A 12847-nucleotide genomic window follows, 5' to 3' on the forward strand; every position below is an offset into this window, starting at 1 on the left:
AACCCCATTGGTTTTGAAGCTTTTAAAATCTTCGTCTTACCTCCCCAAGCGAAAAAATGGCACAATTTCAAAATGGCGGACGAAAACCTTCGATTCCCTCTATGTTTGATTTCAAATTGCTCATAAAATACAGATAATATTGATGATTCTACGAGCATGGTTCAATCATTTGATACCTCTTCTATTATAAAATGAGCAAAGATATTCCTTTTTGGAAGTTTTAGACAGGTAATTTTGATTTGAAAAAGGTTATGCACACCACAATGTTTGAGTGATCGTTTACTAACAAATAAAAGTTCTGCTCTATTAAAATGTTAAATATTCTTCAATATCTTCATGTTTATTTGAGTTTTAGGCGGGAAAACCTTGCAACGCGCGTCAATTTGCAAACAGAGCCTCAAATTTCTCTTCAATTCTGTCGGTTTAGTCGAGGCAAAGGGATCTCCTACGAGACAGTCTGTTGAAGTCATACCCTTATTACAAGTAATTACTTGTGTTTAAACAGCTTCCGTAGAAGCTATATCAATTCTTTTCAAACTTATTTTTGTTTGAGGGGGATTAATTTAGTTGAAGACCTAAGTTTAGTTTGCATACAGCTTCTTTAGAAGCTATATGGTTTATGCAATTTACTTTTCTTCAAGGATAATTAATTCACTTGAACAATATTTAAGTTCAATATGTCTGTAAAAGTAGAATGTGCCTGGGCTAGAGTGTGCATTCGAGAAACCAAGAGCCTGTGTTCTATAAAAAAGGCCTTTAATGAGGGAAAGGCAAAGTTTGGGGCAAGGGTTTTGCATGAAAGGTATCAACTTTACAGTGAACATTTCAGTGGCCATGCAAAATTTAACCTAACGCAGTACGAATTTAACCGTGTTGCGAGGAAAATAGATGAGCAAATTGCTAACTGGAGAAACAAAAAAGACAAGGAGCTGTATTTGTCTCAATTTTCGATGACAAACTGGTCTGATCAGGGAAAGATGATGACCAGCGAAACACGAAAAGCACACTCGATAACATATTGCAAGGCTTGCCAACTCTATAACTCACAGTATCAAGCAGCGTATCCTTTGAAAAAAATGTCCATGCTAGGTAAAAGGGGCCCGCTTACCAGTATTGCCACAGATTCTAAAAAACATACACTGCTTTCTGAAGGGTTAAAGGCAACAAAAAAACAGCTGAAGTCTGTTGGACAAACAATTTATTCGACATACAATGAAAAATGTAAAGAAAACTTTGGAAAGACACTAAGGGAAATACTAGTTCTTGTCCCAGATGCTGGTCTTCAGAGAAAACTTTCCCCTGTGGAAAAGAAAAAAGAAAAAAGGAATAAGCTTCGACAGACCAAGAGAGATGTTGAAAACAGGGTTTTAATGGAGAATGACACTGGTGTGCACCTAAATTTAAGGGAATCCTACAATGCAAGACAACAACGCCGATTAGCACAGTCATTTGAAACACCAGAACAGGCACAAGAAAGGGCAAGTACAACACCCCCTAAAATAAAAGAGAGGTCCCACATTCCTGCACTAGAAAACATTACAGGTGATATCGATCAGCTTTTGATAGACATCAACTCATGGCCGCATGAACAAGTAAACTGGTCTGAAAAGGCTAGGGTGTACAAGATACGGTACAAAGGGCAAGACTCCACTCCTCCAAATGGTGGTCAAATATTGAAGACCTTACTGCAGAAAACTCAAAGTGTTAACCTGGCAAATTTTGATAAGCCTGAAAATAAGGATGGTCCAAAAGGTATTTAAAATCTATATATCATTGATTTTGAATTGTCATCAATGTAGTTGGGATGCCTGTGGTAAATATATTTAAATACCGGTAAGCTCCAGTACAATAAGTTTGTTCTATTAGGGAATGGGAAATTCAAACGTTGATGAGGGAATGGATAAAACAAATATGAACTTTGTTTTTCTATTATTGCATGTGCAGGTTTTTTTTTACTATCTTAAACAATAATAATGTGTGCTTAGTTATATGATGTACTGTGAGTTGAAATATAGTAATTTCTTTTATATGTGGCTTACAGAATTTCGAGTAAGACGAGCACTGAAGAAGCAGGCAGGAGGTGAGATATCAGTTCCAGTTCCTCGCACCAATGAGAACATCCGGGCATCCATCAAGCAACTAATTGAGGATGGGACATATGATGTTGGAGTCCCAGTGGTACAAACCGAAATAGTTAAGTTAGCTATTAGTAATGAGGGTGAAGTTATCCAAAAAAAGACTAATGTCTCTGCAAGAAAAATCCCCCTACAGCAAATTAGATCTGAAGCACTCGTTAGAAACAAGGATCTACTCAGAATCAAAGATGACAGTTCATATGACAAATTAACCAGAGAAGAAATAATGAGTGAGCTGAAAAGAATTAACGAAACAACTGGAGATGACACTGAAGAAATGAGAAGTCGCTTAAAGAAATTGCAGCGCCAAAGACATTGGCTAACATGGCATGACCACTCAACAGTGGCAAATCATGGGCATATGCTGTTCTGCGTAAGAGAACTGTATGACAATGCAATTCATTTAAGCACAGAAGAGTTTGCTACTAAGACAGGCCGAAGTATAGACATCCAAGCCACAATTGAAGAGCCACAGCTGTATATACTGGGTCCCAGTAGATCAACAGTAGAGGACCAAATGCAGTTTGTGCCTACAAGACAGGAAGACTTAAAGAAATTGAAAGACAATATCACAACTGAATCTGGAATAGGAATAAAGGATGTCATGAGATTCATGAATGGGGACAATCCAGCAGCAGAAATGGAAGATGGAACTCAACATGGGGGCCACTATGGATGTCCAGGTTGTGATGGTGATATTAATTTTAGCTGTGATATGGAATACTCCTTCCAGAGGAAATATAAAACGTTAGAAGAGAAAAAGAATTTGATTACTGCTGGTCCTGCTGGGAGAAAGAATTCACTGCATCCATTCAAGGACTTGAAAGTCAATGAACTCAAAGCTGAGCTTAGAGCTAGGGGTATGTCTGATGAAGGGAAAAAGAATGAGCTACAGAAAGAGCTAGCAGAAGTACTAGGTGGAACAACTAGACTGCCTGCATTGCTACACCATAATGCCTCAGTTCAAGATCTCAATCTGGAAATGTATGAAGTGCTGTGCTTTGAACCATTACATTGTTTGATGAACCACATCAAAAACATCTTGCAAGAACTGCCTCATCACATAACAGACATTGACACATTGATCAAGCTTAAGGAAATCCTTTCTGTACAGCTAGGTAAAGAGAAACTTAGAGGTGTGGACTACAGAAAGACACTTCTTTATGTGACAATTGCCCTTTACCCACTGGCCAACCGGGAAGTTAAACTTCTACTTGTAACTTTGTGTGAAATGGCTGAGATCTATTATAGCCAGGATGAGAAGAGATGCCCCAAGATGATCCTACGCCTCCACAACCTTTGTTGGAGGCATGCTATTCAATGCCGAAGAGTACTGACTCCTCCAAAGTCCCTGAGCTACAGAAAACTTTTTGGATTGTACTTCCACAGCTGCATCACACACTCCTCACAGCTTCTTAGAATAACATCCCACAGGTCCATTAATGCTGAAATGTTTGAAAGATTTTTTGAGAAGATATCAGATATCACTTCCAAGACTTGGAGCAGGAGAATACAAGATCTGCCAAAGAATGCCATTCTTCATGTCAAACAAGATCCATCCAAACCTGGTCTAAACTATGTTCTCAAAGAAGAAAGGGAGATCAGCAAACTAGCTAAGTCTCTTCCAAGGATGGGAAATACCTTTGTGCCCACAACTGATCTGATGAAATATGCAGGGGACTGGGAGGCACACCTGAAGCTCATTGCAGACTATTTGGAGCCAGGAGAAGGAGTATGGTGGAAAGAAGTTGTTGGTGGAATAGAATTCCTTGATGGTCATGATGAAACAAGCTTCAGAGAAGAGGGACCACAGCTTCATCATTTTCGATCAAGTACAATAAAGAAGGAGCAACAACATCTAGACACTTCCTGGAACAAATGCCTAGAGAGCAAGGTCAAGATTCCAGCAACAAAGCTGAGAGATGCCAAGGGTAAGTGGCATGTCCCTGAAACATGCTATTGCTCTGGAACTGTGCCTGATGATGAGGATGACAATGCCATTTCTACAGAGCAAATGATTCAGCTAATAACAGAAGACAGTGATGTTGGTAATGCCTTGGCTGATGATGAGGACAACATGGATGGAGAAGCCTTTACAACTACATGTGACATAGAATCAGAAGAAGAACAAATGGCTGCACATCAAGAGATGACTGAAGAAATGCATGGAAGTGTCTTGGGTGATGACAAGACCAGAGGGACAGAGAATGTATTGACTGCTGTAAATAAAACACCAACAACTGCTGAAGAAGGAAACAAACTACATGGTAAAAGGCCATACTCATTTCCTGAGGTCAATGAATGTACACCAGAAACCAAAAAGAAAAAGAATTCAGATGAAACAAACAATCAACAACTCAACTCCAAGACAGCAAAAGCCTTATGTACAGTGCTAGGCCCCTGTGAGGAAGTTTTGAAGTATGACAAACTAAGAGAGAATTTAAGACATAATTCCAAATCAAGGTTTCACATTGAAAGATATGAAACTCACCTTGTGAAAATCCAAATTGCAGTTCTCAAAGCTTTCAAACATCTGAGCTCATTCCTTGACGATGCTGAAGAGCCCGTAGTACAAGTAGATGAGTTCAAAACAAAGAAAGTACAATTAAAAACAGCTTCAGAACTTCTTAAATTATGGAAAATAACTGTACACTTCCAATAGGTAGTATGATGTTTACATGTCTCAAGAAATATAAAAGGGCCATTATATGTATACATCATGTATATTAAATTAATAATTTTTTTGTATGAGATTAATAAGATAGTATTTCTAGATGAAGCTGCTGTTAGAACTATTCACACCAATGACTAAATACAGATGTTAAGAAGCATTCACAAACACAACTACCTACTGCAGTGAATATGTTTGAAAACAACTTTGTATATAGAGAAAGCATCCATTACTGCTATTTTTGTATTTAATTGTATAAATATTTAAATAACTTTGTATATAGATGAAGCATGTATTGTTATTTTTGCATTCGAGTGTATAATATTTTAAATAACTTTGTATATAGATGAAACATGATTTGCTATTTTCACATTTTTAAACGATTTTGTATATACATCAAGCATGTATTATTAATTTTTTACATACTTTTGAGGGCACAAAAAATTTCTAAATAAATTATTTATTTATAAAGTTAGAATCATCATGTTATGGGTTGTATATAGGGAATAATCCAGCTATAGATTGGGACATCAAACTAAAACAAAGATCAATTAAATTGATAATGTACGAAACTTACCATGAGAAACGACAACTTTTGTCCACCAATTATGATGACAAGCTAATGTATTATAAGCCTATCAAATAGCTTATAAATACACCCAGCAATATTACATTGTCTGGAAGCAAATACAAAATTAGTGTTGTAGCAAATTTCTGGAGGCAATCACTGATAAAAATACAACGCAACAACAATTCCTAGGTTAGAAGAACTCGGTATTGTGACCTGTTTCATCCGCAAAACATATAAGATTTATAAGTTCAACTTGTAAACAAGCAGCAAAAAAACCCGGGCAAAAAAAAAAACAATGGAAAATTTGAAAAACATTCTTACAAAGCTTGGTGAATAAGATTTGCATCGCTTTGGATAAGCCTTATTGTGTTTAACCTTCAACGGCTCTAATGTTTCTCAATTCGACTTGTAGCAGAGTCAAACAAAAATGCAAACTTCGTGATAATACGGTTTCATTACCGTTGCGTTCGAATCTTTAAAATTTTAATTGACCTTAAAAGGTCAAGTTAAAACAACAACTTGGTATCACTCACCTTCATTCATCATATCTCATGAACTTCTGTTGTTCCCATCTTCAAACATACAAACTCAGCTTTGTACAACCAAGAAAGAAAAATACCTTTCATAGCAAACAACGCTTCGAATCTCATTTTGAATCTTCGGCCGCGTGTATCCCTAAGCATCCGCCATCTTGGATTTGCCAGCAAAGGAAAAAGCTTCGCGGGGGATATTTTGAAACTATTTACCAGGCCTTAATACACCTGAGTCATTCATAGTTTTGACTCGAACAGGATGCTACTAAAACCTTGGAACCCTTAATTGTAACCACGAATTTAATTTCCAATAGTCACTTTGCTCATTCCGACGAAGACAAAAAGTTTCAGACTTTAGTTAGACAATCTTTAGTTATATTTGCTGTAATGTTTATATCGTTTTCAGGACACTACATGTATATTGAGACGTCAGGTAGTCTACCAACTGGCTCCAACGCCCAACTCCTGACACCATTCTATCGAGGCACAACGGGGTCATGTCTTGAGTTCTTCTACCACATGAAAGGAAAAACTATCGGCACTTTGAATGTCTACGTCAAGTTCTTTGGCTTGACTAAAGTGTGGTCGAAATCTGGCAACCAAAGCAACGTGTGGAACAAAGCTCAGGTTACGGTTAAGAGCAGATTTGGCTATCAGGTATGGCTGTTTACCAGTTTTGTTCCTACTGCATAGCTAAGAAAATCGGCCATTTCGTTTCCTGATATGGTACAACTCTGTGTAGCCAGTGGCTGACAGACCTATGGCCTTCGTTCCATAATCCCGGCGTAGTTCCCGGCGCCATCTTGAAAGGTAGCCGCGCCTTTGCATTGGAGCGAGACGAACGGTAAGCTTGCAATTGCAATGATAGAGACCTTTTTAACACCTTGGACAATTATTCACATGTCTCTATCATTGCAAGCTCACCGTTCGTCTCGCTACGAAGCAAGGGCACGGCTACCTTTCAAGATGGCGCCGGGAACTGTGAAAAGGACTATTGGAATGTAAGAGTTGATTTTTGCGAAGGGAGGAAAGTACCCGGAGAAAAACCCTAGAAGCACAGGAGGGAACCAATAAGCAGCTTTACTAACATACAACACCGAGCCTGGCGGGATTTGAACTCGGGTCAAATTGATTAGAGGCGAGCGCTCTCATCGCTAAGCCACCCATGCTTCCCGAATAGTAATGGTTGGAGCGCGTGAAATGCGCGCGTGGGCATTTTTGAGTGCACACATAACCTTATCTTGAAAACAAAACAAATACAAACAAGCAAAAATATATAAATAAAAAATAAAACACGAACACGAATTGATGGTTTTCAGCCATTCCCAAGAGAATTAAATAACAAAAGACACGGCGGCCATGTTGGAGGATATAACAAAAGAATTCATTGACAATTCTTTTGTTAAGTTCCTCCAACATAGCCGACGTGAAAACCATCAATACACAAGAAAAACAAAAACAAAACATAAAAAGGGAAGAGACAAGAACCCTAAACTGGAGTAACGGAAATGCCATTATAACTGTACTATCTCATTCCAGATCGTATTTGAAGGCGTCAAGGGTTCCAGCTACACCGGAGATATCGCCATCGATGACGTCAAGATAACAGACGGCAGTTGTCCAAACCCAGGTGACTGTTCCTTCGAGGATGGTTCCTGTACGTGGTCGAATACTCTTGTCGGTGATAAGTTTGATTGGATTAGCGGCAGCGGATCAACTGGTAGTTTCTTTACTGGTCCTTCAAATGACCACACGACTGGAACCGGCCAAGGTTAGTATCATCTTGATTTTATAAAAATTCTAATGTTTTCCACACAATAAATTGTTTGCGTCTGCGTATTTGCGATTTGAAGTTGAAAGGTAGTTAGCCAAGAAAAAACCCACCTATTGTTATTAATGTGCGGACGCACTAACCGGGGCCACTTGAATAAAACTGACCATTCAAATAACAGTAAACTAGACAGAGATTGAACTGATTACAGCGATAGCCAATCAGATTATCACCTTCTCACGCTCTTATTATATCGATGTGTTATCTGATTGGCTGGTTAGAAATATTGAACTACATGTCACAATGTGATTGGTTAATGATACAAGTTTATAAAATGGTCCCTGTTGGAGTATCCGCCACAATGTGCCAACCAGATGTCTATTGGCTACTGAAGCAAAGAGATGGTAGTCAAACACTGATAACCATTGGGGTCTAATTAATTAGTTGATAAAAGTCTTTATATCTCATTTTCTGCCAAATGATGGTCAAATGCTGACCACCGTGTGCTGTCAGCCAGAAAGAATCATGTTGTAAAGCTGATGCGTATTTAAGCACATGAGCATTCTGCACGAGACAAGAAATGACGTCAAATGAGACCAAACAATCAAAATATTACTAATTCAGGCTTGTGGGAATTTGATTGACAAAATCAAGTCCCTTGTGAGGCCATGTTGGCATCTCGCTAATGAAAAAGGTTTTATCGAAAAAATATATTCCTTTTCCATCCAATTTCTTTTATCAATATTATTATGCCTGATCATGATTATGACATTCTCAGGCAAGTATATGTTCATCGAGACGTCAGCGCCAAGACGAACAGGTGATAATGCATTCTTTGTAAGTCAGCGGTTTGACCCTACTACCAGTGCTGGTAGATGTATGTCTTTCTGGCATCACATGTATGGCTCGACTATTGGTACTTTGAATGTATGGATGGCTGTGAACTCGACGAAGATTCTCATGTGGCAGCGCAAGGGAAATAAGGGAAATACTTGGTTCCAAGGACAGATTCCAGTGACCAGCAACACTCCTTATCAGGTTTGTTTTGCCTTGAGGAAGGAAGGAAGGAAGGAAGGAAGGAAGGAAGGAAGGAAGGAAGGAAGGAAGGAAGGAAGGAAGGAAGGAAGGAAGGAAGGAAGGAAGGAAGGAAGGAAGGAAGGAAGGAAGGAAGGAAGGAAGGAAGGAAGGAAGGAAGGAAGGAAGGAAGGAAGGAAAGAAAGAAAGAAAGAACGAAGGAAAGAAAGAACGAAGGGAGGGAGGAAGGAAGGGAAGGAGGGAGGGAGAAAGAAAGAAAGAAGTAACTATGAATTTTGAATGATGAAGAATTGAATAAACAGGAAGACAGGAAGGAAGGAATGAGTGAATTTTTAAAATTTGGTAATGTGATTTGACGAATATGTTTAATAAATAATATGTTTAATAATGTTTGAATAGATAATCTTTTTAATAATATTTTAATAGATAATATTCGAGGGTATTCGAGGCAGTAGCTATACTGGAGATATCGCTATAGATGACATCGTCTTTACCGTGGTAACCAGTTCATGTCCAATCAAACCATCTGATGCTGTTCCACCAGGAATGTCTACAGTACGTCCACCTCCCACTACCTCTACTGTATCACCAACAGCAGGTATGCAGTCCTTCCAATAGAGGTTTTGCACCATCATGTGCCTGCGCCCATAATACAGCTTGGGCTGCCTGTGGTCAGTAGATGGCAGAACAATAAATCCCTTTGCTCTCGGGAATTGAATCGTTTCTTATGTAAAACGAGTGTATTGTTCATGCCATGCGCATGAGTGCCGCCACGTGATGGTTCAAAACCTCTATGTGTTTTTTTCTTTCATTTCTTGATATGCCGTTTGCAACAAACAGTCGCGTGCTGATATATCACTTTGATAACGAATCAATTCAGCTCAAGGTCCCTTGAAGAAGGCTCTGCTGGATGGCAAGCAAACTTTAAATTGCTTCGTATCTTGAAATAGAAGTATCTTATAAGGGAAAAAAAGTATTTTTGAAAAGGTTTTGGATAAGATATTAGTATTCCAGCAAAATATCTTTAAAAAAAGGAAGTCCATTTTTTTGCCATCCAGTAACAATCTCGTGTCAATCTTTTGCAAAAAGGCATATTAGCCATTCCGAGGTTGAGTCTGTTAGAGTAAAGCCTGTGTCGAGTTAGTGTTGCAGTGCATTGTGGGGCTTTTTAGGCGCGAAATAGACCTGTTTACCTTGGGCGTAATGTTTTCCCATGACAGACCACGTGTCATTCTCTTGAGAATAAGATTCTTTGTTTGAGTTATACAGTCCTTTGACTAAACGTTGTCGTTTGATCGGCTTCTTCCCTACGCGCCTAGACCGAAAAGGATCATGGGGATATCTAATTCACAGTTACTAGCTGCCGCATATGTTATCAAACACGTCTTGAGCAAGTTGTACTGGACTGGAATACTAAATTTTTGGCTCTTATCCCAAAAGTAACCTATTTCGAAGCTACTATCTGTAGCCGGCGATAACTCATCTGAACAGCGCTCAAGCAGGTAATCTTTTAGCGCCTGCACGTTGTCGATATTTGGGACATCCTTGATGGAATATGATGTGAAACGGCTCTTGTTTTCCTTGCGTATACAGTCAATTCAAAAAACGTTGTCGTCGACCGGCTAAAGCCTACGCGACTGGACCGAAAGGAATATGGGTAAAAATCACTGAAGCGGTTAAATATTCATTCTGAATTAATTGTTCCCGCTAGGAATAAAGATAATAATGGCGAGAAACAATCCATCAAATGCATGTCTTTGGGTTTAGGGAAAGAAAAACAAAGTAGTTATGATTCAGTTCACAATTTCGAAAATATGAAGGCATTAAAAAACGTCTCCTTCGACACTTCCCGCTCGCCTACGAAGGTTCGTGCTGTAAACCAGGCATAACTAGTGAGATAAAATTATGCAGTCAACTCAAAGTCAAATGTGCGTTTTGCTCTCCATTGTGCGATTGTCTTCTACTGATAGAGAACAATTAATTATTCATGTTAATTTACCCGTTATCCTTTTCGGTCTAGGCGCGTAGGGATGATCCGATCAACGACAACGTTTAGTCAAAGGACTGTATTCAGGTGTCTTCTCATATGCAACCGCTAAACAAGGAAATGATACTCTAGGGAATGACACATTGTCTTATGAATAGGAAAACATTACGCCTATTCTTATGTGTAACCGTTAAACAAATAAGTAATACTCTAGAAAATAACACGTGATCTGAAATGGGAAAACGTTACTTCCAAGGTAAAGAGGTCTTTAGAAGCCATATTGGAAACATTTCCACGACCTCGAAAATATTGAGACTCCTGTGTTTTTGGTGTCCCCCATTAAAAAATTTATTGATGGAAAAATAAACAGAGAAAAATATAAAGCGTCTGGGGTTGTTTGATCGCTATTACATGATGGGGATTTATCTTTTCAGGAAACACAGGGAATGACTGTAATTTCGAGCTTGGATTTTGCAAATGGAATCAAGACACCACTGACAAGTTTGACTGGAAGCGTCACCAGGGCAGCACGGGCTCTGCAGGAACAGGACCAAAATATGACCACACTAAGGGAACAGGTAAATAACGGGAGTCAATTAGACCACACTAAGGGAACAGGTAAATAACGGGAGTCAATTAGACCACACTAAGGGAACAGGTAAATAACGGGAGTCAATTAGACCACACTAAGGGAACAGGTAAATAACGGGAGTCAATTAGACCACACTAAGGGAACAGGTAAATAACGGGAGTCAATTAGACCACACTAAGGGAACAGGTAAATAGCGGGAGTCAATTAGATCACACTAAGGGAACAGGTAAATAACGGGAGTCAATTACTGGGGTCTAGTTAGTTAGGATAGTACTTGCGCGCTGATTGCACGAAAACTGTGCACTATTAGTGAAGCGTGCGCGAAGTTCTGCTAAATCCTGCGACCTTCTTTCTTTTTGCGTAAATAAATTTAATACCGAAATAAAGTTAGAAACAATATAACAAAACAAATAAAACAGCTTTTTCCTTGCTCCTTTCAGTAATAAAAGACTTAGGAAGCGCCGTAAGCACTCAAGAAGTGTGAGAAGCACTCGCCCACGGCTCGGCTGAACGAAGCATGGAAAAAGCTGTTTTATTTTATAACGTAGGCACTTAACAGGTACCTCGTACTAAACTATTTTCTCTTCAGGTGCTGGCTATTACCTGTACATCGAGACGTCATACCCTCGTAAACCTAACGACACAGCACGTATACTCAGCCCGAGCATACAGAAAGTATCTTCCTCGTCATTCGTCTGCATGAGCTTCTGGTACCATATGTATGGACCACATGTCGATACACTCAACATTTATTATAAGGTATTATTAAATGACTTATAAATAACGCGTTCTGATTGGTTGGGAGCACGTGCTATATGAAAGCACACAGAATGCGCGATCACTTTCAGTTGTGTCATTTTTATAAAAAAAAACCGGTTGTAAATTGTATTTTATGAAAAATATAAAAAATTGCTTGCTGTGCTGTTGTCCCTTAGCGTCGTGCTTCTCCCAACACTTCTCTCGTGTTCTGCCAATCCCCAAGTCCTTTATTACTACACACACAACACGCTACTATATCACATCAGCGTGCACCATCCATTTCTGGATGCACGCTTCGCGTATGCTAATTAACCAATCAAAGCGCGCGTTGTATCTTGGCTATGTTAATAGTTTATGTGCGACATATCAAACAAATAAAATATCGATGAATTTTTCTACAGATTTCAAACACCCAAACTAAGATCTGGCAGAAGACTGGAACTCAGGGGGATGAATGGAAGAATGGCTTGGTGCAGTTCTCTCCTTCAGCTGATTACACGGTAAAGCCATTCATTCGTATACACTACGAAACAATTCAAGGGCGGATCCAGCCACAATTTTAGGGGGGTGGGCTAATTGAGTTTAGGGGGGGCTAACTGAGTTTCTTCCGTCAACACAACCGAAAACTATAAAAAAGCATCTAATTCTTCAGTTTTTTGTTTTTTTGGTTTTTTTTGGTTTTTTTCTGCTGAAGGAACTTCAGCCCCCCTTGCCCCCCTTGCCCCCCTTGCCCCCCTTGCCCCTGATGAAATTGATACAAACTGCAATATGAATGGAACATTACAATTTTGAA

At 39.1% G+C, this 12847-nt stretch overlaps 2 protein-coding genes and 1 long non-coding RNA gene across 3 annotated transcripts in view; 2 read left to right on the plus strand and 1 right to left on the minus strand.

The window, feature by feature from the left end:
* Positions 1-12847, plus strand: part of LOC116297172 (MAM and LDL-receptor class A domain-containing protein 2) — a 129028-nt gene that overhangs the window by 43071 nt on the left and 73110 nt on the right. The window contains exons 41-47 of the mRNA XM_089040313.1: positions 6317-6567; positions 7450-7681; positions 8460-8719; positions 9143-9314; positions 11138-11281; positions 11885-12054; positions 12456-12554. Of these exons, the coding sequence (XP_088896439.1) occupies positions 6317-6567; positions 7450-7681; positions 8460-8719; positions 9143-9314; positions 11138-11281; positions 11885-12054; positions 12456-12554 (1328 nt within the window). The remainder of the gene's footprint in view (positions 1-6316; positions 6568-7449; positions 7682-8459; positions 8720-9142; positions 9315-11137; positions 11282-11884; positions 12055-12455; positions 12555-12847) is intronic.
* On the minus strand, positions 1182-6153 carry LOC148905752 (uncharacterized). The gene is made up of 3 exons (XR_016121751.1): positions 5911-6153; positions 5384-5483; positions 1182-1299 (listed from the first exon to the last, which is right to left on the minus strand). It is a non-coding gene; the product is annotated as an uncharacterized LOC148905752 (long non-coding RNA).
* LOC148905753 (uncharacterized) lies at positions 2139-5234 on the plus strand. The gene has a single exon (XM_089040316.1). It carries the CDS (start codon positions 2362-2364, stop codon positions 4795-4797), a length of 2436 nt encoding a protein of 811 aa, XP_088896442.1. The 5' UTR covers positions 2139-2361; the 3' UTR covers positions 4798-5234.

The sequence above is a fragment of the Actinia tenebrosa genome, unplaced genomic scaffold (assembly GCF_029948245.1).
Source record: "Actinia tenebrosa isolate PJP-AT-01 unplaced genomic scaffold, QUT_ActTen_1.0 PGA_scaffold7__59_contigs__length_16204524, whole genome shotgun sequence".
Classification (NCBI taxonomy): Eukaryota; Metazoa; Cnidaria; class Anthozoa; order Actiniaria; family Actiniidae; genus Actinia; species Actinia tenebrosa.